This window comes from Callospermophilus lateralis, chromosome 1, assembly GCF_048772815.1.
Source record: "Callospermophilus lateralis isolate mCalLat2 chromosome 1, mCalLat2.hap1, whole genome shotgun sequence".
Lineage (NCBI taxonomy): Eukaryota > Metazoa > Chordata > Mammalia > Rodentia > Sciuridae > Callospermophilus > Callospermophilus lateralis.
Window position 1 is genome coordinate 121,366,249 of NC_135305.1, and position 20,781 is coordinate 121,387,029.

The 20,781-nt window shown below is 43.9% G+C and overlaps 1 protein-coding gene across 3 annotated transcripts in view; it reads right to left on the minus strand.

Annotated features, from left to right (window-relative positions):
* Positions 1-367: 367 nt before the first annotated feature.
* Positions 368-20,781, minus strand: part of Morc2 (MORC family CW-type zinc finger 2) — a 39,005-nt gene continuing 18,591 nt past the window's right edge. The window contains exons 6-26 of one of the 3 annotated variants that reach the window (XM_076837885.2): positions 18,961-19,069; positions 15,553-15,712; positions 15,328-15,439; positions 14,665-14,790; positions 13,903-13,982; positions 13,101-13,183; positions 12,768-12,853; positions 11,286-11,426; positions 11,034-11,188; positions 10,769-10,897; positions 10,115-10,220; positions 9,665-9,797; positions 7,915-7,989; positions 7,447-7,827; positions 6,742-6,873; positions 6,299-6,353; positions 5,640-5,781; positions 5,284-5,508; positions 5,099-5,192; positions 1,598-1,777; positions 368-666 (exon numbers count right to left, since the gene is read on the minus strand). In XM_076837885.2, the coding sequence (XP_076694000.1) occupies positions 598-666; positions 1,598-1,777; positions 5,099-5,192; positions 5,284-5,508; positions 5,640-5,781; positions 6,299-6,353; positions 6,742-6,873; positions 7,447-7,827; positions 7,915-7,989; positions 9,665-9,797; positions 10,115-10,220; positions 10,769-10,897; positions 11,034-11,188; positions 11,286-11,426; positions 12,768-12,853; positions 13,101-13,183; positions 13,903-13,982; positions 14,665-14,790; positions 15,328-15,439; positions 15,553-15,712; positions 18,961-19,069 (2,773 nt within the window). In that variant the 3' untranslated portion in view covers positions 368-597. The other 2 variants (XM_076837876.2, XM_076837867.2) reach the window with 2 other exon arrangements.

The window sequence follows — 20,781 nt, forward strand, 5'->3', positions numbered from 1 at the left end:
TAGGCTATCTATTCTTCAACCAGGACTCAAGCCGGAAAACCTCCTTGTGTATGGTAACTGAGAAAATCACTTCTTCATCACTTCTTCAGAGAACTTGGTGGATGGGGAAGCAAATTAACCAGAATCTCATAGCCATGAGCTGAGATGGGAGCTACAAGAGGAGCATCCCTCTGACCCTAGGAGGCCATGCTGCTCTGGTGAATCCATCTACCATACCTCTGTCCCTCGGCTCTCCAACGTGTTCAACCACCCCCACCCCTGGAGCTGGTCCAACTTCAGGATAGTGTGCTAACCCTGTATTGAGGAGCCAGGAGCAGCAACCTAGGGTGGCAAAAGTATTCTTTGCCAAAGAATCACACAAAAAAAGTATGGTCTCACAGCAGGCACAGCATTTTGTTTCTTTTAAAAAATAAATATTTATAAACTTAGGGAGGAAGATTCAAAGAATCAGAGTATCTTTCCCTCCAAAAGCACAAATGTCCCACGTGAGTTAAACCAAGGTTAAGTCTACCAACCCATGAATGAAATCCCCCTCCCCGGAAACTGCTGTGTTGAGGGGTGGGTAGGCAAAGGAGCTGAACTCTCGCTCCTGGCCCCTCAGTCTCCCTTGGTGATGAGGTCCTCGATGTAGGCATCCAGCTCATCATCTGTGTTGATGTCTATGTCCTGGAACAGAGCGGGGCAGGGATCAGCCAGGGCCAGAAAGTGGTGTTGTTGTTGTTGTGGGGGGGGGGGTGCCTCTCCACCCTTCTCCCAGTTCCTGGCGTTTAAGCCCAGAGTCCCCTCCCCATGATGCACTCCACCCTGGCTGCCAGGCTCACTCCTGTCCTGATCATTTCCCCCATCCCCACCCGCCTCAGATGATGCCCAGATTATGAGTGTTTCCCTTAGTGTTGCCCACTTCTGTCATCACCCCAATCAATGTCCAGGCCATCACCATTTCTTACACAGACAACTGTGTGAATGAACTTACATGTTCCCTGGTTCTAACCTCCACCCCACCCCTTCAACCAACTGGAGTATCATAATGAAAATTGGCCAGGCCATATCCCTCCAATGACTCCCTACTGCCACCTTCATAAAAGTCCTTGTACTCCTTTTATCCACAACTCCCACTCAGGCTGAGTCCTGCTCAATTTTCCCTCATTTCTCACTCTTTGTCTTCTACCCTGACAAGTGACCTCACACACTGTCCACCATTAGTAGCTCTGTCTCTTCCTCCAGACACAGAGCAGGCCCCCTCGGTATTCACTGCCTGGAATAAGGGGCACTCCCCACTTCTGTACTACCCAATCCCATCTGGGCATCATCTGAAAAAACAAGAGTTTTGTAGACTGGAAGGTTCTCAAAGCAGGCTATACATTGGAATGTCTGAATAAGGGACAATGTTCAGTGGGTCTGGCTGGGATGAGGCCCAGGCAGCCACACCACCTCAAGCCCTCCTGGTCAGGATGCAGTGCAGCCAGGGTTGGAACCACAGATTCCTGTGAGTGGATAGAATCCAGTGAGAAGAGAGCAGGAGATGCCCAGGCCCCCCACCCTGAGAGACCAGGTGGTCCAACTGCAATGAGAGGGCTGCCTGGCTCACCTCCTGCACCTTTTGCAGGAGTGCCACGATGTTGGTCCTCAGCTTCTGCAGCTTCTCCTCTGTCTCACGGAGTTTCCTCTCGGAGGTGCGCAGGCTTTCCTCAGAGGCCTTGGCTCTTGAGTCAGCACGGCTTTGATAGGAATGGCACAGATTCTGGAGCCCTACTTCATACTGCTTGAAGTACTCTTTCTGTGGAGGGAAGGGTGAAGGCAGGATGAGTTTCTGAGGGTTCCCCAGTGCCCCATACACTGGATTCCATCCCTAGCACCACATAAAAATAAAATATATTAAAAAAATAGAAAAAGAAAAGAAACCTCTCAATGCTGGTAGCTCATGTGTCTTTATAAGAAATAACCTCCTCTTAGCTCTTAGGCTACCCCTGGTCGGAAGCAGAGTAAATCATGTTATGAATATGACCTAATTAGAATATTAATATTGTTTTTTGTTTACACTGAGATTCCATATAACATTTCATTTGAAACATGCATGTTGCTGCCTTTTCAAAGTTCTTGACAAACTGCTACAAACTGCTAATTAACAGTAACTACTAGGCTGGGGGTGTGGCTCAGCAGTAGAGTGCTCGCCTAGCACATGCGAGGCCCTGGGTTCGATCCTCAGCACGACATAAATATATAGAATAAAGCTATTATGTCCAACTACAACTAAAAAATAAAAAAACCCCAAATAAAAAACAATAACTACCACCCCATGAGTTTCAAGTCCTCAAGGGACATAGTAAAAAAAGGTTGATGTTGCAAAAATATTTACTACACAAATCTGCAGTTGGTAGATGCTTGCTGGAACAGTAATCCTGGTGTCCTTTTTTGCCATCTGGAATAGTAAAAATAACCCCTCCTGGGCTGTTGGTATAGCTCAGTGGTAGAGCACTTGCCTAGCATGCACAAAGCCCTGGGTTCAATCCCCAATACCGCATTGTAAAAAATTATCCCTCCTATTTTATTCTTGGCTGCCATCTGCCATACCATTTTGCTGAGTGCTTTACCTGTGTGCTGAGTGCTTTACCTGTGTGATGTGTGATCATGTCCTTGTCCAAGAGTTAAATGTGAAGGTCTTTCTCCTTTGGACCTAGGGAGACCAGCTGCCCATCTAGAAGGGCACTGGGGGGTAGGCGAGTGCTCTACCTCTGAGCTACAATCCCAGCCCCACATTGAAAAGTTTTGATTCTGTTTTAAAAACTATAACCAGGCAAGTATAAAACGAAGAATCTAAACTTTTCAAACCAAGATGACTAGATATATTTCATGTTTTGCACACCCAAAAAAATAATTACCTTGGCAGCTCAAAATAAATAAGCCGATTCCAAAACATTAAAATTCACAATGTCAGGGCAACCATGATTGATACTAGTTTCTTTAAAAAACAAACAAAAAAAAAACTTTTTACTTTAAATTCAGAAACAGCTGTTTGTTTCATTAGTTTTTTTGTTGTTGACATTTTTTATTTTTTAATGGTACTTGAATCTAATATTTACAGGGCCTCTAAATGGAACCTTAGGCTGGCATGACAGGAAAAAAGAACAAATATTTACAGACTGACAGGGACAAAATGAACCTAGATTCCTTTATACCAAAGAAAGTTTGAGTGATTTCTGACATTATAACCAGGAGATTAAAGTTGTACACTGTTATTATACCTCATTTTATAAAAATAAGTTACATACTATTTTTAGAGTTAGACGCTCATCCTGACTTTGTTTGGGGCTGAGCAACAGTGCCCACTGCAGAGGTCCTGCTGTACCAAGCCACTGCTGAGTTTGGCAACAACTTTAAGCCAAAAGAAACAAATCTGACTGACAAGAAGATGACAGACAGACCTAGCCATCCTATCAAACTGTTTGTTCTCCTGGGATTTGCATAAAGCACCCAAAGCCTAAACAAGGGCAAAAGCTGAAGCATGCATGGAGCATTCTGTGAAGACACCGTCCTAAGTCTGTTCTAGCTCCTCACTTTGCAGGGAGAGTAAGGCAGCACTGTAAGGAGAGAAGATCTATCCTAAGAAGTGCCTGGGTTCAAATTTGGGCTCTGTCACTACCTGTCCTGAGCCAGTTTCTTCCACACATAGCTTATCTCATTTTTTTTTCAAAGTAGAAAGGAGATAAAACCCCATATTTTTCTCTCTAGCAAACTACATTAAGCACAGAGCTATTACATGAAAGCCCAACATCTTGAACATACTTATCCTGAAATCTCTATTTTCATCCTCTTCCCTTCCGAGCTATTCCTAATACCACTTTCTGAATATGAGTCCTAGACCCCTATTCTCAAGAGAGTCCTAACCAGCTCTCTTTCATCTATACCTATACACTACACAGCCCTAGAAATATGGTGTTGATACTTCTAATGCAGCACAAAGCTTATTACCTTCCTAACACTTGCCACTAAAATAATTCCCCACAGGCCTGAGATACACAGCAAGGATGAGTAATTGCTAAAGAGACTGTGTGGCCTGCATACCTTCAATTATTTACTAATGGGCCCTCTACAGAAAACACTATTGGCCCCTACTCTAGACATGGTCATTATTAAATTCTTCAGCTCGAGCCTTTGCTGGCTGGCCTCCATTTTCTACAGAGGTTAAGTCAGCATGACTATATTAGATTGACTCAAGATGCTTCACTTCCTATTCTCAGCTCACCTTACAACCTGTTTCTGGGACCCCGTCCTTTCAGCCCACCAGCCTTTTTTAAAAAAAAAAAAAATTTTTTAGTTTTAGGTGGACACAATGTCTTTATTTTTACGTGGTGCCGAGAATCGAACACACTGCCTCAAGCATGCTAGGCAAGCGTGCTACCACTTGAGCCACATCCCCAGCCCCCTGAGCCTTTTTGTTCGTAAAAGTCCTAGCCTCAGACATCACCCTTCACCTACACAGGCAGGCATTTGCAAAAGCCCTTGTTTTCTTTGTAATGAGTCGTTTCCACCTCGTTTCCACCCCCACCCTCAGTTTCCCGCTGCCACAGCACTTGTGAAGATCTTGGCCTCATGACCAGATACCTGGTCTTAGTTCAGACCAGAAACCTGGTCTTAGTTTAGGCAGAATTGCTCACTACGAGGTCCAGCAGAGGACCTGCTAAAAGAGGCAATAAACAACACTTGCTGGGCTACATAAGCCCTAATACTGATCTCCACATTCCATAAGCTTCTCTCTACCTCCCTCCCAGTTTCACATTTTAGCACTCTGATTCTAAACTCATTGCTGTTGCTTAGAACAGGTTTACTCCTCAGATAGAGTAAAGGCAAAGGGATATACCTGTCATAAAAATCAGGCCTACTAGCACTCATAAGGGGGGCTAACCTCCACATATGTTGTGGTAGAGTTGATCTGCACACCAGTAAACCACTTTTCTCACAACATAAAGTCTTCCCTGCTCAGAAGAAGAAAGAGAAGCTGGCTGAGGTGGGGCATGTAACTAAGAGCAATCACAAGACTGTTCACAACAAGTCTGGGGCAAGTACGGGGGTACAAAACCAAAGATCAGGCCAGACTCACCAGGGGAAAAGATATTAGCTCATCTGAATTCATAGCACTCAGTTCCTTCTTAGAGATGGGGAAACTCGGAGGCAGGAAATACCGTAAGCAATTCCTAAGAAACAAAGTAGGACACAGAAACTCAGAATGGCATGGAAAGAGAGCTATTGCTAGTCTTGAGTTAAAAAAAAAAACAAAAAACATACCGGAGAATCTGGACCAGCAAGTCAATTGTCTCATGGTTGGTGTTTGGGGCAGTGGTATCAGGCTCAATGCGGATGCAGTCAGAGGTGGAGGGCTCTGCCATGGCTACAGCCTGCTGGGCCACTACGGCCTCCTCTTCCTCCCCACCCTCTTGCTGTGTGTCAGGGCTCTGATACTCTGGAGAGGGTGGCTTCATCAGCCGCACATCTTCACTGCCTTTCTCCACCCTATGGGGGACACAGAGCTTACATTATATCTGTCCCAGACTTTTAGAATAAGCTACTAGAAGGGAGGCCAGAGGCCTCTCCTCCCCATGCCCTAACTTCTATCATTCTGTCTTCCTGGAAGGGGTCCTTACCAGCGATCTCTTGGAGTCGTATCTGTGGGCACATAGTCAAATTTCACCTTCCACCGTACCACATTCTTGCCCACCTCCACAGCTGTGACACGGCCTGTGTACCACTCTCTGTTCACACGTACCTCCACGTGCAGCCCTTTATCTGAGAATTTGGAAAGAAGTAAGAATCAAGAGAAATAGATTAGAGTCTTCCATTCAGCCACCTTAAGAAAGGTAGTCCTCAAGGCTTGGAGGACAGAAGCCCCTAAATGCTGTCACCCCCAACTGCATCTTAGTTTACTTCTCCCTCTTTAGAAAAAGAATGCCAAAAAGCAGGAGGATGAGTGACAGCCAGCAACAAATACCAAGGAATTAGTGTTAAAAGTAACCACAAAACAGGGTTGAGAGATGTGGCTCAGTGGTAAAGCACTCACCTGGCATGTGCAAGACACTACATTCAATAATTACCACCACACACACACACACACACACACACACACACACGCATGCACAAAAAGGAGGAGAGGGTTCTATCTTCAGAATTATCTCTGAGATTAGATTAGGATCCTGAGTACAGAGCCCAAGCCCAGGAATGATAACCCAAACTTTCAAAAATAAACTGATGCTGGCAAAAGATCTACACTCCTACCACAGGTTTCTAGGGACCTCCCCAAACTCACCTTTCTGAGCTTTCTTGAGGTCTGCTGGGTCCTCTTCCCCAGCACTGTCTGACAACTGTAAGAAAAAGACACTGTTAGAGGCATCCCTAGTGCCTCCTAAAAAGATGACTTGTATTACTGGCTACCCAGGGTCTCACTGTCACCTTCATGGTACAGTTTAAATCACTCTCTAAATTCACCTTTATAAATAAGACAGAAGGCAAGGAATAGAACGTCACAGACACAGAAAAGTGAAGTGATTCTAACCCACTGATGTGTACCAGTGTAACTAAAGGCCCGGGAATAAAGATCCTGCAATGGCATCAAACTTCTATTCATCTGAGTCCTTCAAAGAGCAACTAGGCTTGTGAAAAGCTGAGATTACAAACACAGAGCTGGCACAGACAATGTGGGCTACAGGCCCTGGGGAGGAAGGCTCTGAGAACCTCACCTCAACCACCTACCTCATTTGATTCCTTCCTTTCCTCCTTCACAGCAAATTTGCCCCTCTTGCACCGCTCCTTCCTCTTCTCAGGCTCTTCCTCAGCTTCTTCCTCATCAGAGACCCCAAGACTCCGCTTCCGACCAGGGGTAGCCTAAAAGCAAGAGAATGGGAAAGTGAGGGGCCCTGTTCATCCCTCAAGGCACAGGAAATTTCAAGTGGACAAAGGAGCCATTCAGAGAAGGGCTTGTACTTCAACTGCAATGACATTGCTTGGTTCAAAATATAAACACCTTCTGGCCCTTGTGCCATGAGGACCTTTCCTCAAAGTTGTCATGGAAGAAGCCTCTTGGTTCATTCACTGCTTAGGCACCTAGCCAGCTAGCTATGACCTCTCTGATATACACTAACCATTGTCACAGCTGCCAAGGCTGTGATCTGGTTGCCAACCCATGCCTACATGTGAGAAGCCTATGGAGATGATTAAAATTCATGGAGACCAAAGCTCAGGGGAGCAGGGAAGAACTTGTGGACAAGGTACCAATTTATACTATGACCCTGACCAAATCTCTTCAGCTATGTAGACTCCCCGTCGTTGGAATTAACAGAAAAGCTCTCGATTTAATGTTCTTCCTTCAGTTCCCTTACTACAGCTTTAACACAGAGTAATTCCATTCCTACAGCACTAGTAATAGGTTAGGGGTTGGGAGAGGGTAAAGTATCTCACCGGGGAGAGTTTAATAGGTGGCTCTGGCTTCTTGACCACTGGAGTCTTGATGGCTTTGGGGGCAGGGACCTCCCGAAGGCTCTTGGAGTTAGGTAACAGAGATGGTGACAGTGGCTGCACCAGAGGGGCAGAGCGGGGCACAGTCTTGACCAGACTGTTTGCAGGTTTTCGAGGTGCCTCTGGTGGCTGGAGAAGCCTAGAGGTACTGGCCTCTACTCGGGTTGCCAGAGCAGGTGGCTTTGGAAGGCTGTTGATGACAGGGGCTTTTCGAGTTTGGCTGGCTGGTCTGGAAGTTTGCAGGGAAGGAGGTCTGCTCGGAGCATTCTTGATCACAGCAGGTAAAGGGGGTGACCGAGGACGCTGAGGTCTCCGCGCAGGTTCCTTTAAAAAGCCCACAGAGAATGAGAACATTGATCCTGTCCTGGGACACCTAAGAAAGAGTCCCTTCTCATGCTCCCAGACTTTTACCTCAGTGGAAGGTCTGGTGGTCACTTCCAAGGGCAATTTCTTCAGGTCAGCTTGGGAGCGGATGGGTGTGGTTTTCTGGAAGGCAAATGTGATGATAAAAGTTTTCTGCATATCTCGATACAAATGAATTTTTTGGGAATCATCACTATGTGTCTGGAACAGTGGGTAAATAAAAAGAAAACCTGGGTCACAGTCCTAGTTCTACAAGCTTCCATTCTCATCAAGGAGATAAAAAATATATAAACACTAAAATACGAGCAAATTGACACTGTGATTAATCCAGCAAATGAGAGACTTGGGAAAGTATCTATAGACTGAATTTCTATTAAAGGAATCAAAAAACCTAATAGATGTGTGAAACTCGGACAAGGCCAGAAAAGACAAGTGGGACTCAGTAGAGAGGCACATATTAAGACACTTCGTGTTAGTGAGAGTATGTCTACAGACAAAGCAGCCAAAAAAGGAAAAAAAAACTTTTATAATAAAATATAAAATCATGAAACGTATCTAGAAAAAAGGGACAAACCAAGGAAAAAAAAAGGAATGAAGACGTAGAGATTCTAAAAGAAACATAAGTGGACACAGGAAAAAAGTCCAATGTTACACATAAGAAATAAAAATTTTAAGATACATATCTCTACCTATGTATTTGTAAAAACATTTGAAAATAATACTCTTATATTGGTAAAGAATAGAAATTAAGCCAGGTGTAGTGGCACATGCCTATAATCTCAGCTACTTGAGAGGATGAGACAGGATCATCATAAGTTCAAGGCCAGCCTCAGCAATTCAGTGAGACTTTTATCTCACAAAAAATAAATTAAAAAGACTAGGGGGTACAGTTTACTGGTTGAGCACTTGCCTAGCATGCAAGAGGTACTAGGTTCAATTTCTAGGATTGCTGGGGGTGGGAGGCTGAAAAAATAGAAATGAAAACATCTTTTGAAGGGTAATTTCATATGACTTATTTAAAAAGCCACCGATTTTTTCTTTTTTTTTGGTACTGGGGATTAAACCCAGTAGCACTTCACCATTGAGCTACATCACTAACCCTTTTGATCCTAAGACAAATTCTCACTAAGTTGTTGAGACTGGTCTTGCAATCCTCCCACCTTGGCCTCCCCAGTCATTGGGATTACAGGCATGCATGCACCATTGTGCCTGGCTAAGGCCATACAATTTTTCAAACTCTTTTTCTATTTCATTTCTAGAAAATTACTAAGAAAAAGAAATACGTGTGTGTGTGTGTGTGTGTGTGTGTGTGATTAAATACATAGGTGGCATAATCTTCATACCTTTTTAAAAAATATTTTTTTTTAGTTGTAGATGGACACAATGACTTTATTTTTTTACTTATGTGGTGCTGAGGATCGAACCCAGTGCCTCACATGTGACAGGTGAGTGCTCTTACCACTGAGCCACAACCCCAACCCATAATCTCCATACTTTTATGAAAAATATAATTGTATTTATATATATTACATTTAGGTATTTGTGAAAAAACTGGAAGGATATTTAATGTGGTTAATTCTACAACAGGATGTTTTCTCGAGTTTTTCATCCATCCTAAATAAACTGGACTACTTTGGAGTATATAAACAAAATAGTTTTTTTGAAAGAATAAGCAAAGGCATACTTGAAAAACAGAGCCTGCAATCTAGGGTTGGAAAGCCTTGACCAGCATACATGGGTGAGTGGAGGGCAAAATTGACAGTGGGTCCAAGGCAGACCCTGCCCACTGCCCACACACCTGAAGGGCCTCTAACTTCTCCTGCTGCTGGCGGATTTTTTCTGTTAGCTGTTTCTGCTTCTCTTCCTGGGTTTTCAGGTCCTTTTTGAATGTCCCCAGGGGAACCTTTTGCTTCTGTTCAGAAGCCTCGCACCTGTAAAGAGAAAAAGCTAGGGAGGCCATGGCAAGACAAAGCTCCAGCAGGGCAGGGACTTTTCTCCTCAGCCAATCCTGCTTTCTCTCAAAGAAGAAATCTCCTCAGAACTCTCAAGGCATGAGAACTGGCATGCACTGCAGGACATGTGTCTATTCTTCCTTTTTGGGCATTTACCAAGTACAGCAAGCCAGAGATAAGGATGTGAGCACTGGTCTCAAGAAATGTAGTAAATTATTTACCCAAAGAGTGGAGAAATAGTGAGGAAAAAAGGGTGGTAGATTATTCACAATCTCCGTGTTAGAAAAAGTGCTCACCGGTCCTGCTCAGGATCAGGGTTCATGGAACAAACCCAGGTGTCAGGGTAATCTTTTTCCACTGAACTCAACTGAAAGGGGAGGGTCCTCCACTTCAGACACAAATCTGTAAAATGGAAAACACCCACATGTTAGCCACACCCCATTAATAATATCTGGAATCCAAGCTCCTCACAGCCAGGCCCAAGACAAGGATGCCCCAGACTATCCACACAAAGATCTTTTCTTTAGTGTCAATTCTGCCTGTCCTTACAGAACAGTAATTTTTCTCAGAGACAATAATTCTAGCAAAGATGAAAACTTTATGGACTATAAATACCCCAAACCCCTCCTCCTCCAACTGGATCCTGGTTCAGTAGTGCACTCACATTAGAAATATGGTACCAAACCCACTGAGCCTGGACCCAACTATGACAAGACAAACCTGAAAGGTTAGGTGACCTTCTGTCTCATTCAGCAGGGTCAGGAGGAACTGGCACAGCCTTAAGACTGAGCTTGCAAAACTTATCATCAAACAGACATATCCCTAGTTTAATTAGGTCCATGAACATTAGTCAAGTCAGGAGGTCAGCATGCAGATAAAAAGGAAGCAGGAGTGGTCAAAGACTACAATGAAAAGGATTCAGGAGGAGGGTTCCAACCACCCCAACTCACCACACTGAATGGTGGTGGGGATTTCCATAGCTCTCCGGCGTTTGTATCGCAACTCACTGGATGGGGGCTGGTTCCAGTTGGCAGAGAGATAGCCAAACTCATCCCAGAACTTGATGATTCCACGCTGGGCTAGAAGGCAACACCCACAATCACATTAGTAGTCAGCCTTGCCCTCTTCCTAAACTCATCCTTTCCAGCCACAAGAGCCTCTTAAGGCTGAAGAAAAAAGAGAAAGACCAAAGGCCTAGCAGTCCAGTCCCATTACCAATGGCAATGTCCTTCCAATACTGTGCCAGGTGCTCCCCCATAGCCCGCAGCAGGTGCCGGTACTCCTTGGCATCAGCAAAGTCCTGCTTGTTGTGTGTAGGTTCTAGGACCAAGTAGGGCACATCGACAACTCCAACAACCCCTCCACATGCCCTGCAAAGAGAATGAGGACACAGTCCTGTCATCTCAGTTGCCAAAACCCTCCTGCCACCCTCCTTGGGCTAGAAAGCTCCACTTGGTTAGTACTCACATGCCCCCTTCCAATTGTGGGCCCACTTTCTCATACATCTTTATCAGGCGACTACAGTTATAGATGAACATGCCATCTAGGTCCCGGTGTTCAATGTTGACCCCAAAAACAAAATTCAGTTCCTTAGGTTCTTTGAGTGCTCTAAGAACAATGACCAAAAATTAATTAATTACAGGCAAATCTATTCATTAGCATACAAATACCATGGAAATGAAGATGTGTTAAGTTTAAACCTATGTGATCTAGTAGACTCGACAACACACTGTGCAAAAACTCAAAGCTTCCCTAATTAAAAGCATATGATTCTGACTTCTGAATAAAAAAACAGGGACAAGTTTTTATTTGAATGAGTTATTGAGAAGCTGCTGCAAATCTCCACAAAGATAGACACATGGTAGAAATAAACACAGGTTGTCTTCATACCTCCCCCCAAACTCCACTAATGTGATAGTAGATTAATTTTTTAATTTAGGCAAAAATTCACAAAACACATGAAAGAAGACACCATTATGTTGATTAATGTCAACAAAAAACTGGATGCCTGAAAAGCAGACGAGCAATGAAAGGATGAAAACTGAAGTAACCTGCAGGCATAGGAATTTACACCCCAGAAAGGCTCTAGACATGAAGCTGGGACAAAGAACAAGGAGATAATTTAGTGAACCAGGACAAACGAATATTCTAAATTAAAAAAATCTACAAAACTCAATATATAGCATTACTCCACATTTGTAAATAGCAAGAAGAGAACAAATTATGAATGTATATATGTGCAACACAAAAAACTAAGAGTAGGTTATCACCAGATGATAAAAGCATAAATTGCTGAGACTGGCCTTGAAAATGTGATCCTCCTGCCCCAGCCTCCTGAGTCACTGGGATTACAGACATGAACCCAGTGTGCCTGACTTAGAATTGCATTTCTTAAATGTTTTGTTATTTTTCAAGTTCTATACAATGAGCATTTTGTATATCTATTTTTTCCACCTTTTGGTGGTACTGGGGATTGAACCAGGACTTCACAAATATTCTATCACTGAGCTATACCCTCAGCCCCTGTACATCCATTGAAAAAAGAGCAGGACACAGTGGTGCATGCCTATATCCCTAGCCACTTGGGAGGCTGAGGCAGGAAGATTCCAAGTTCAAGGCCAGTTTCAAAATAAAAACTTAAAAAGGGCTTGGGACATAGCTCAGTGGCAAAATGCCCCTGGGTTAAATCCTCAGTAATGAGAAAAAAAAGAAAAAAGGAAGGAAGTAAAGAAGGAAGGTGAGATAACTGCTGGTGAGGACAGTTAAGTGTTCAAGGTGCCAGCTTTGCCTTGCCTTTTGTAGGCTTAGGGAAGAGCTGGAAGCTGCAGGGATATTTGTAAAGCATTTGGAATCACAATATGTATTGTCTTTCTCAAAGTAATCTTGGTGACAGAATGGCAACCTTCAAAAGCTACATCATTATAAAAGTTCGAAAGACAGCTCCCTCACCGCTGCTTGGCCTCCTTGATCCTCTTCTTGACATCAGCTTCTCTGCGCAGAGTAATGGCTGTATTCTGGACCTGTCGCAACATGACCTGGACACATACATCAGGATCAGGTAAGCAGAGGAGGTACTCTGGGCCCCAGGAGGTATATTATGACATTACATGTAAAATTCTATTACTCTAAAACCACACCCAGAGATTTATCTTTTTCCTACAGAAAATGATCCCTACTGGGGACAAATTTAAAAGCTGTATTTTGCTCAACCAGGCTCACATGGTAAAGGATCTTAAGTGCCAGATATGCTGGAGAGGAGCTGAATTAGGTATGAGGCCTTACCCTTGAGTCCCGAGTGAGATCTCCACCCAGGCGTACTTCTAATGTCCGAGCTTTGCTCTCTGCCTCCCGGGCTTTCTCTTCAGCTGAAACCCAGAAGAAACAACAATAAAGAATTCAAAGGTTCAAAACTCTCTTCCCTCCTGGATCCACAGAGCAGTCCCTGCTATATAAAAAGTGTATACACCAGCAAGGAAAAGGCCAGCTGGTGAGGAACATTGGAACAGCCCTTCCAGCCTAGACTACAGGATTATTTCAGAAAGGAAAATGTGAAGCAGGCACTATTTACACATAAGACATGCTTTTCAAACTTCCAAATGAATCAGAACAGGTAAAACAAAACAAACTCCCAAGGCAATTCAAATTAAGCTCTCAGAATGAGCTGGAGGCCAAAGAAAATTTCAGCCTATCATTAGCTATCAAGCAGCCAAAAATCTCTAAGAAGTCCTGGTATCCCTGGTGAGAGACCTTGAGATTTCAGCCCTGGAGTCAGGTAAACAAATTTCACAAGTATTTGGATCAAAGAACAGTGTGGGATTCTTCACCCTGGGCAAGCCAAAGAGTTGAAAGTATTTTAGATAAGGCTCTAAAAATGGCAGAAGAGAGTAGAATTTAGAGAAAAAAGTACTGAGGGAGCTGGATTTGGGGAAAGAGTTGGATAGGAACTGGACCAAGGCTCAGGAGAACAGCCTTGATCCTGGGTGGTAGAAACAGCCTTCTCCTAGACCCCTGCTTTGGCTCTCAGCAGTGTTCTCCCAAGGGACTCCCATCCCATGCTCTCCTCCTACATAGGAAATGGCATTACCAATTCGTGCTACATGCTCTGCTTTCTTCACCTCCTGCTCGGCACGGGTCTTGAAACGGCTTGACGTGTACTTGTACATCCTGAACAATGGAAAAAGCAACTTGAGTACCGAGCCAGTATGGCATGCAGCCAACCCAAGCAGCTCAGAAAGTACCCTGGCCCCTTTTGATGAAACAAATCCAAACTAATTTTACCGAACAAATTCAATTCCTTACTCCACTTGCCCCTTGGCCTCTGCTTTGGTTTTTTGTTTGCTTTTGTTCCTTTTTAAATATTTTTAGTTGTAAAAAAAACAATACCTTTATTTATTTATTTTTATGTGTTTCTGAAGATCAAACCCACTTCCTTCATATGTGCAAGGCAAGTGCTCTATGACTGAGCTACAACCCCAGCCCTTTGCTTTGTTTTTGATGTTCACCAGGGTGTCATTAATCTCACAGCAGAGACAAACCTCAGTAAAAAGACTGAGCTTTTGCTTTCCTGTGGAGTGTTCTAAAGGTCCCTTGACCCTGAAGCTGAGAGACTACAATAGCTGTGCCACCCTCCACATATCAGAAAGCATTATATTGCTTAACAAGCTTAGATGGCTGAGCTCCCCAACCTATCAGCCACTTGTCCCTCCCTCAGGACTGAGCAGTGACTCAGATTAAAGGCCCCAACACAACCAGCACTGTCAGAGCCTCTCATACTGAACTACTCCCAACAATTCCCCAGAAAAACTCAGCCAGGCTCCAGCCCCAGTCAAGGTGGACAGGCCCCTACCTGGGCTTGTATAGGCAGCAAGAGAGCCTCTTGGTCTGCACCTTGTGCCCATGGATGAAGATCCTCATGCGGGGATCAATATAGAGCACAGCAGCATAGGCTCGGAAGGAGCGTCGCTCTGGCTTCCTGGAGGCAGCAAGAACAGAGTAGTGCTATCACCTACCCCTATCCCCGAATCCTAACCAAGATCCCCACTGTAGGCCCTTTACCTTTCCACCTCATATTTTAGCTTTTCTTGCCACCCTGATGGGATGCTCCCTCACATGGGTACCACAACCTGCCCCCTCTTGTGTCCCCAAGCACAGGTGTCCCCCACAGCTCTTGTGCCCCCAAGCACAGGTGTTCCCCACAGACTTCACCTAGCCCTACCACTGCCCTACTGTGGACCCCTGGATAATTCCTCTCCCCTCCCAGGTCTCAGTTTCTTCTTCTGTCAAATCAAGGAGGTGAAACAGGGGATCATTAATCCTTTCTTTAAACTTTGCTAAGGAGCTATTGTCCTGTTGCCATGTGCCAAGCAGGCATGTGCTCTCAGTTGCATAAACTCTAATACTGCCACTGAAAGAAGTGCAGGGAATAAGCTCTGTTCTCTTATGCTGAAGCCACCTCCTAAGAGAATAAAGACCAGTTCTAGGACATGCCTCCCTTCCCAGCCACACTCACGTGCCCTCTGGGGAGGTTTCTGCCATCTGGATATCTCTTGGATTTGAGATTATGTCTAGTTCAGGCTCTCCGTTATCCATTAGTTTGAGATTAAAGATGATCACCAGTGTTCCTGAAGAACAGAAATCTTCCTTTTGTTCTGCCAGGCACTCCTGGCCCATGCCCACACTACTTGTGGCCTCGGATCTCCCAGATTCTAGGGCATGAGGCTCAAAGCCTGCTTACCACTGTCCCCAGGAATCTTCATAAACTGGGTCATCACTTCCTCCTCTGTGCGAAAAGGAGAGTACTTGTAGATGAGTTCTGTCTCGATGGCAAACTTCTCCACATTGTCTGTGACAGGTTCCCGGGTCCGAGTATTCCAGGTAGGCAATGGAACAATCACCTTTGGAGTAAGCACAGATAGACACTGTGAAACCCCAAAACAGGCTTCCCCAAAATATACAGCTATTTTCTCTCTTCCTCAGTGGTTCCACACTGCCCAGAACTTAGGCCTAAGCTCAGAAGTCTGGAGGCTCTGTGGCTTCTGCCACTTCCAAAGACTCAACCTCTGGGATATTTCCTCTCAAGATGTGCTGGTTTCTGCCCCACAGTTCTCTAAATGGGCAGTTCCCTCTTTGGCATGACCCTAGCCATTATATTAATTTTGTAAAAATATTTGTAATTATCTAATAAATCTAAAGACACATAATAGAACCTATAAATCAGCAATCCCACTCCAGGGTAAATACCCAGAAAAAAAAAACTGTGCAAACGTATCAGTAACTAAGCCTATAGCACATGCCTATATTGAGCTACTTAGGAGGCTAAGGATTGCAAATTTGAGGCCAGCCCCAGCAATTTAGCAAGAACCTGTCTCAAAAAAAACAAAAAAGTGTCAGTAAACATATACAGGAATAACACAAACATCCACTATATAGAGGCTAAATTAAACTGCTATATTTACACAATGGAATACTCTGCACTGATAAAAATGAACAAAACAGCTAGTATTATCAACATGGATGAATCTCATAAATACAATGTTATTTAAAAAACCCTGCAGGGCAAGTCCATTTACATAAAACTCATAAATGGGCAGATGTAAACTACTATTTAGATATACACACACAGATAACAAACTGTAGAGAAAAAGAAAGAAACGATCATCCCAAAAGTTACCTGAAGGTTGTTCCTTCAGGGATGCAACAAGGAATACGATTGGTGAAGGCTCACAGAGGGTTTCTAACATTGGTCCATAGTGGCGACTGCACGGTTGTTGGTTTTAAAATTATTCTTTCAACTCTGTGTGTGTGTGTGTGTGTGTGTGTGTGTGTATTAATGCCTTCTTCCACATATATGGAACTTAGAATTATACCTAAGTAATATTTTTAAAAATCCTATTCTGTCTTCAAAAACCTTACCTCAAATACTCCCTAGTGGATTCACTGTGCCCTTCCCCCTTCCTCTGAGCCAGCAGTCCCTTGTAGAGCTCAGCAGAGGGCTGACTGAAGGAATTCTCTCAACACAGCAAAGCAGTTGAGGCACCTCAGGGATTCAAACCAGTTGGCCCACCCTCAGGACAAAGAGACTCTCTATCTGAAGTGCCAGGAAGATAAACTGTTAAGAGACACTACTGATTTCTGAGAAGCTTTGCACTGAAAGCATTCAACCATAGGGCTGGTTTGGACACATTCCTCCTCAGCCAAACATGATCTTATTTTGAAATCTTGGCTGAGTTCACACTAGGGTACAATCCAAAATAGTGACCTTCCAGCACCAAGTAAGGAAAAGTTTTCAACCTAGCTTTTCTACCAAGGGAACTGATTTCCATTTGTGTACTATGAACTTTTACCTGCACTTTTTATCTCCCAATCTTTACAACAGTCCTAGGTGATATTGGCATCACTTTAAACCATGGGCACTTACTTCCAATGGCACCCATTCCTCCTATTAAGACAATTCTCTTTCAGTTACAATGTCACCTCTCTCCCAGTTTACTTCCTACCTTTCTAGTTACCCTTTTTTGTCCTTTGCCACTTTCTCCTTCCTCTGAACTTTCAACATTAGCCTGCCGAAATCCCAGGTCCTCTTCTCACTCCACTCTCTCCTTCAGAGCCCAGAGCCCAGACCTCCCACAACTCCATATCTAGACTTGACTTTGCATGTCTGGAACAAATTTACACTAACCCCTTCACATGCCCCACTTCTATTCCCCACTCTGTTCCAGGTAGCCCACTGTCCCCATGGACTCCTTTTAGGCCCTGCCACACCAAAACCATAAGTCACCCACCACCCCCTCATCCTTTTTCACCCTTCCATGATCAATCTCCACATCTGTAGATCCAACATCCTAAACAGATAATGACTCCATCTATGTCTCTTACCTCCCTGGTATGATTCCCAACAGCCTACCACAACCAGGGCCTATCAGGCAGTTTACTCTAATACTTGGACCAGGAAACATTCCCAAACATCCCAATCCAAGCAAGGTTCTTCCATCCTACCTTCTCCAGGAAGCCTGCTCTTTTCAACTGAAGTGCATCCCTCAATCTAAGTATGCCAAATGAACTAATGTACTGCACCAAAAAGGAAAACAAATCCACTGGCTTGCTAAGTAAAGACAAGAAAAGACACTCTACTATTCACAGCATGAACTAGTTTGCTGTAACTAAACAGGACCAGAACAAATTCAATCACACCTAAGCAACAGAGAGGAATTAAACTGAAACTGTGAATTCAACTTTCTGCTTAGTGACATCCATGGACTTCTTTCTACAGAACCTCTCAGGCCCTTTTCTCAAGCTCTTGCCTCCATTATACATGAAAGGAGGTAAGAATCCAGTTTGAGACTAGATAGACCAGAGAACTTCCCTAATCCCTTCAATAAGAATACATATGAGCAGATACATGAGTTACCAGGTCACAAAAATAATCAATTAATTATATTACAAAAATGATTTAAAGTAAAAATATTCTGGATTGATTAACCCAATTTTCCAACATAGCAATAATCACTGGAGTGTGTAGCAGCCACTCCAAAAGTGAAACTAAATAGCAGTTGCCATTTAATAACAAGCTCATGCCAATGTTTTCCATACACTCATTTGTTTCACTATCTGCTTAGACCTTGAAGATTGTGTGACTTGTAGTTTCTGACAAAGGTAGTAACGGCAACATAGTTCCTCAAAAGGAAAATATTCTCAAAGCCCATTCCACAAAATCACTATCATCAAATGGGAAAGACATTGTTATTCCCATTATTACCATTAGCTACAATCTCCACCCAGAGTCAGGGAAGCCCAAAATACTCTCCCTTATAACATAGCTCTCCATGGTGACACCCTCCACAGATGAATTCAAGCTGAAGATCTGGAGGAGCTGCAAATCCAACTCTTGATTTCTGCCACTTAACAGTTTCATTCTCAGAAACAAGACAGCTGTTTTCTAAGTGCTTTGAAATTTCACTTCCTCTCATATTATCATTTCTCTTACCTCTTCAACCAATTCATCCAACCAGATAAGCCTGTGACAGAGGCAAGTGCATCAATCCAACAACCCCAGAGAGCCCAGCACTATAAAGGCCTATGGACACAGCCTGGGCAGACTCAGGAAATGTGGTGTAGTGACTCAGACCACAAAGATGGAACCTACTTCATCAATGCCTTCTTCTTCATGAAAAGTACGAGACAGGAAGAGGCAAGTCATGGTGTCTTCCTTCTTGGTGAAGAGGATAAAATCCTTCCCAATGCGCATTGAGCCCCTGAAAGGGAAACAAGAAAACCAGTTGTTGTCCAAGAGATTCAAAGCTTATCTGCAAAAGGACTAACCTCACCCTCTGGATATGATTGAAACTGCCTCTAAAGGGCTCTTCTGAAGGCCTCCTTAGGTCCCAGCACCTGAGCTGAGCTCCACAGCCTTTGTTTCCTCTCCCAATTGTTCAACACTTTTTGCTTTGCTTTTCTGTTAAGCCTGTAATTCCTCCATCTTTACCTACAACCTTCTCATCCACACTTACCCTCCATACAGGGCTCTCTCGCCGTCCTTCTAAGGTTCAGTAGTTGTAGACCCATATGCCCCCAGTAAGTCTCACTCCCAGCCTGTTACAATAAAGCTAACAAGTAACCCTGTGCCCTCAAGTTCCAGGTTCATTCCAGTCACACAAAAGTTGCTGTGTCTCTGATTGTACCACCAGCAGATCTCAGTAACTGATACCTTCACCATATTGACTTCTATATGGGCCACACCCAGTTTTCATCCTGTCCTTTCTTCACTGATCCAAGTTCCCCTCCCGTGAAATCCTCAAACAGCAGCAACATCCTGGAACAGCCCAGTGTCTATGCCTACAAGTCCTCCAAAATCCAGTTATGAACCCACGGCTCAGCCAAACCTAGGTCCTAACAAAATAGAATTCTCAATAACCAGGAGGCTTGCAACTGGATTATAACCCATAATTATAGCCATTTTCTACCTCAGAATTGCTTTGCCACCTCAAGCTCATTAGGACACATGCAGGTCCTTACTTTTGGATGCAAGTGATTTCTGGGAACTGTGCCTTGAAGATTTCCACAAAGCAAAAGTCTGAGTAGAACCTAGTGCTTCCTTCCTGTTTGGCCATGTTAAATTTTCTGAAGAGCAAGCAGAGACAGGTCTTTCCAGCCAACATGGAGCAGAGCAGAAGCATGAAGCACCACTGGGAGGACTGCCCATTCAACAATGAAGCTGTTTAGCTCCTTTCTTCTTCTGAACAGCTTCTGGGATTTTATGGCTATTATCTCATTAGTCCTCAAAACACCCCCGGGAGGTGACAGAGGTAGGAAGCCTCGTTACTGTCTTCTGTGTACAAAAACAAACCAGACTGGCATGCCAAGCACATAAATGAATGTCATGCCCCATTTCCCCAAACGCTCAGGAAAACTCCCAGGACACTCTCCAGAGATGCCCTAGGGGCTGCCAAGTCCTGTTTCTCCTCCAGCACCCAAGGTTCTGGCAGGGCTCCTTCCCCTCAATTTCAGTCCTCCTCCCTGAAGACTGCAGGTAGCAAAAGGAGACACATTATCTTACTTTCTGGCAAAACTTGCCCTTACATGGTAACATGTTAAAAACTCTAACATGGTAAAAACTCTCTTTGAGCCTCTTTCTTCCCTCTGTTTTTTATCTTGACCAGAGAGCCTGAATGGTAAGAACCCCAAAACACCATCTCTCTGGTGGCTTTTCTGCTTCTCTGCCTAATTCTGCCACAAATCACCTCATCCTGAAACTTTCAACTTCTGAAACTGATTTCAAAATGACTAAACTGCCTACTCTGAACACTAGATGGCTCCATTTCAATGGGACCTTCACTAGTCTACTGGATATGCTAACGACAACACTCTCAACTTCTATAAAAGTTCCTTTCCAGTCTTCTAAGCACTTTCATAATGAGTCACATTTCATTTACGCCTGAACCTCCATGTGAGGAATAAGGTCGAAGTT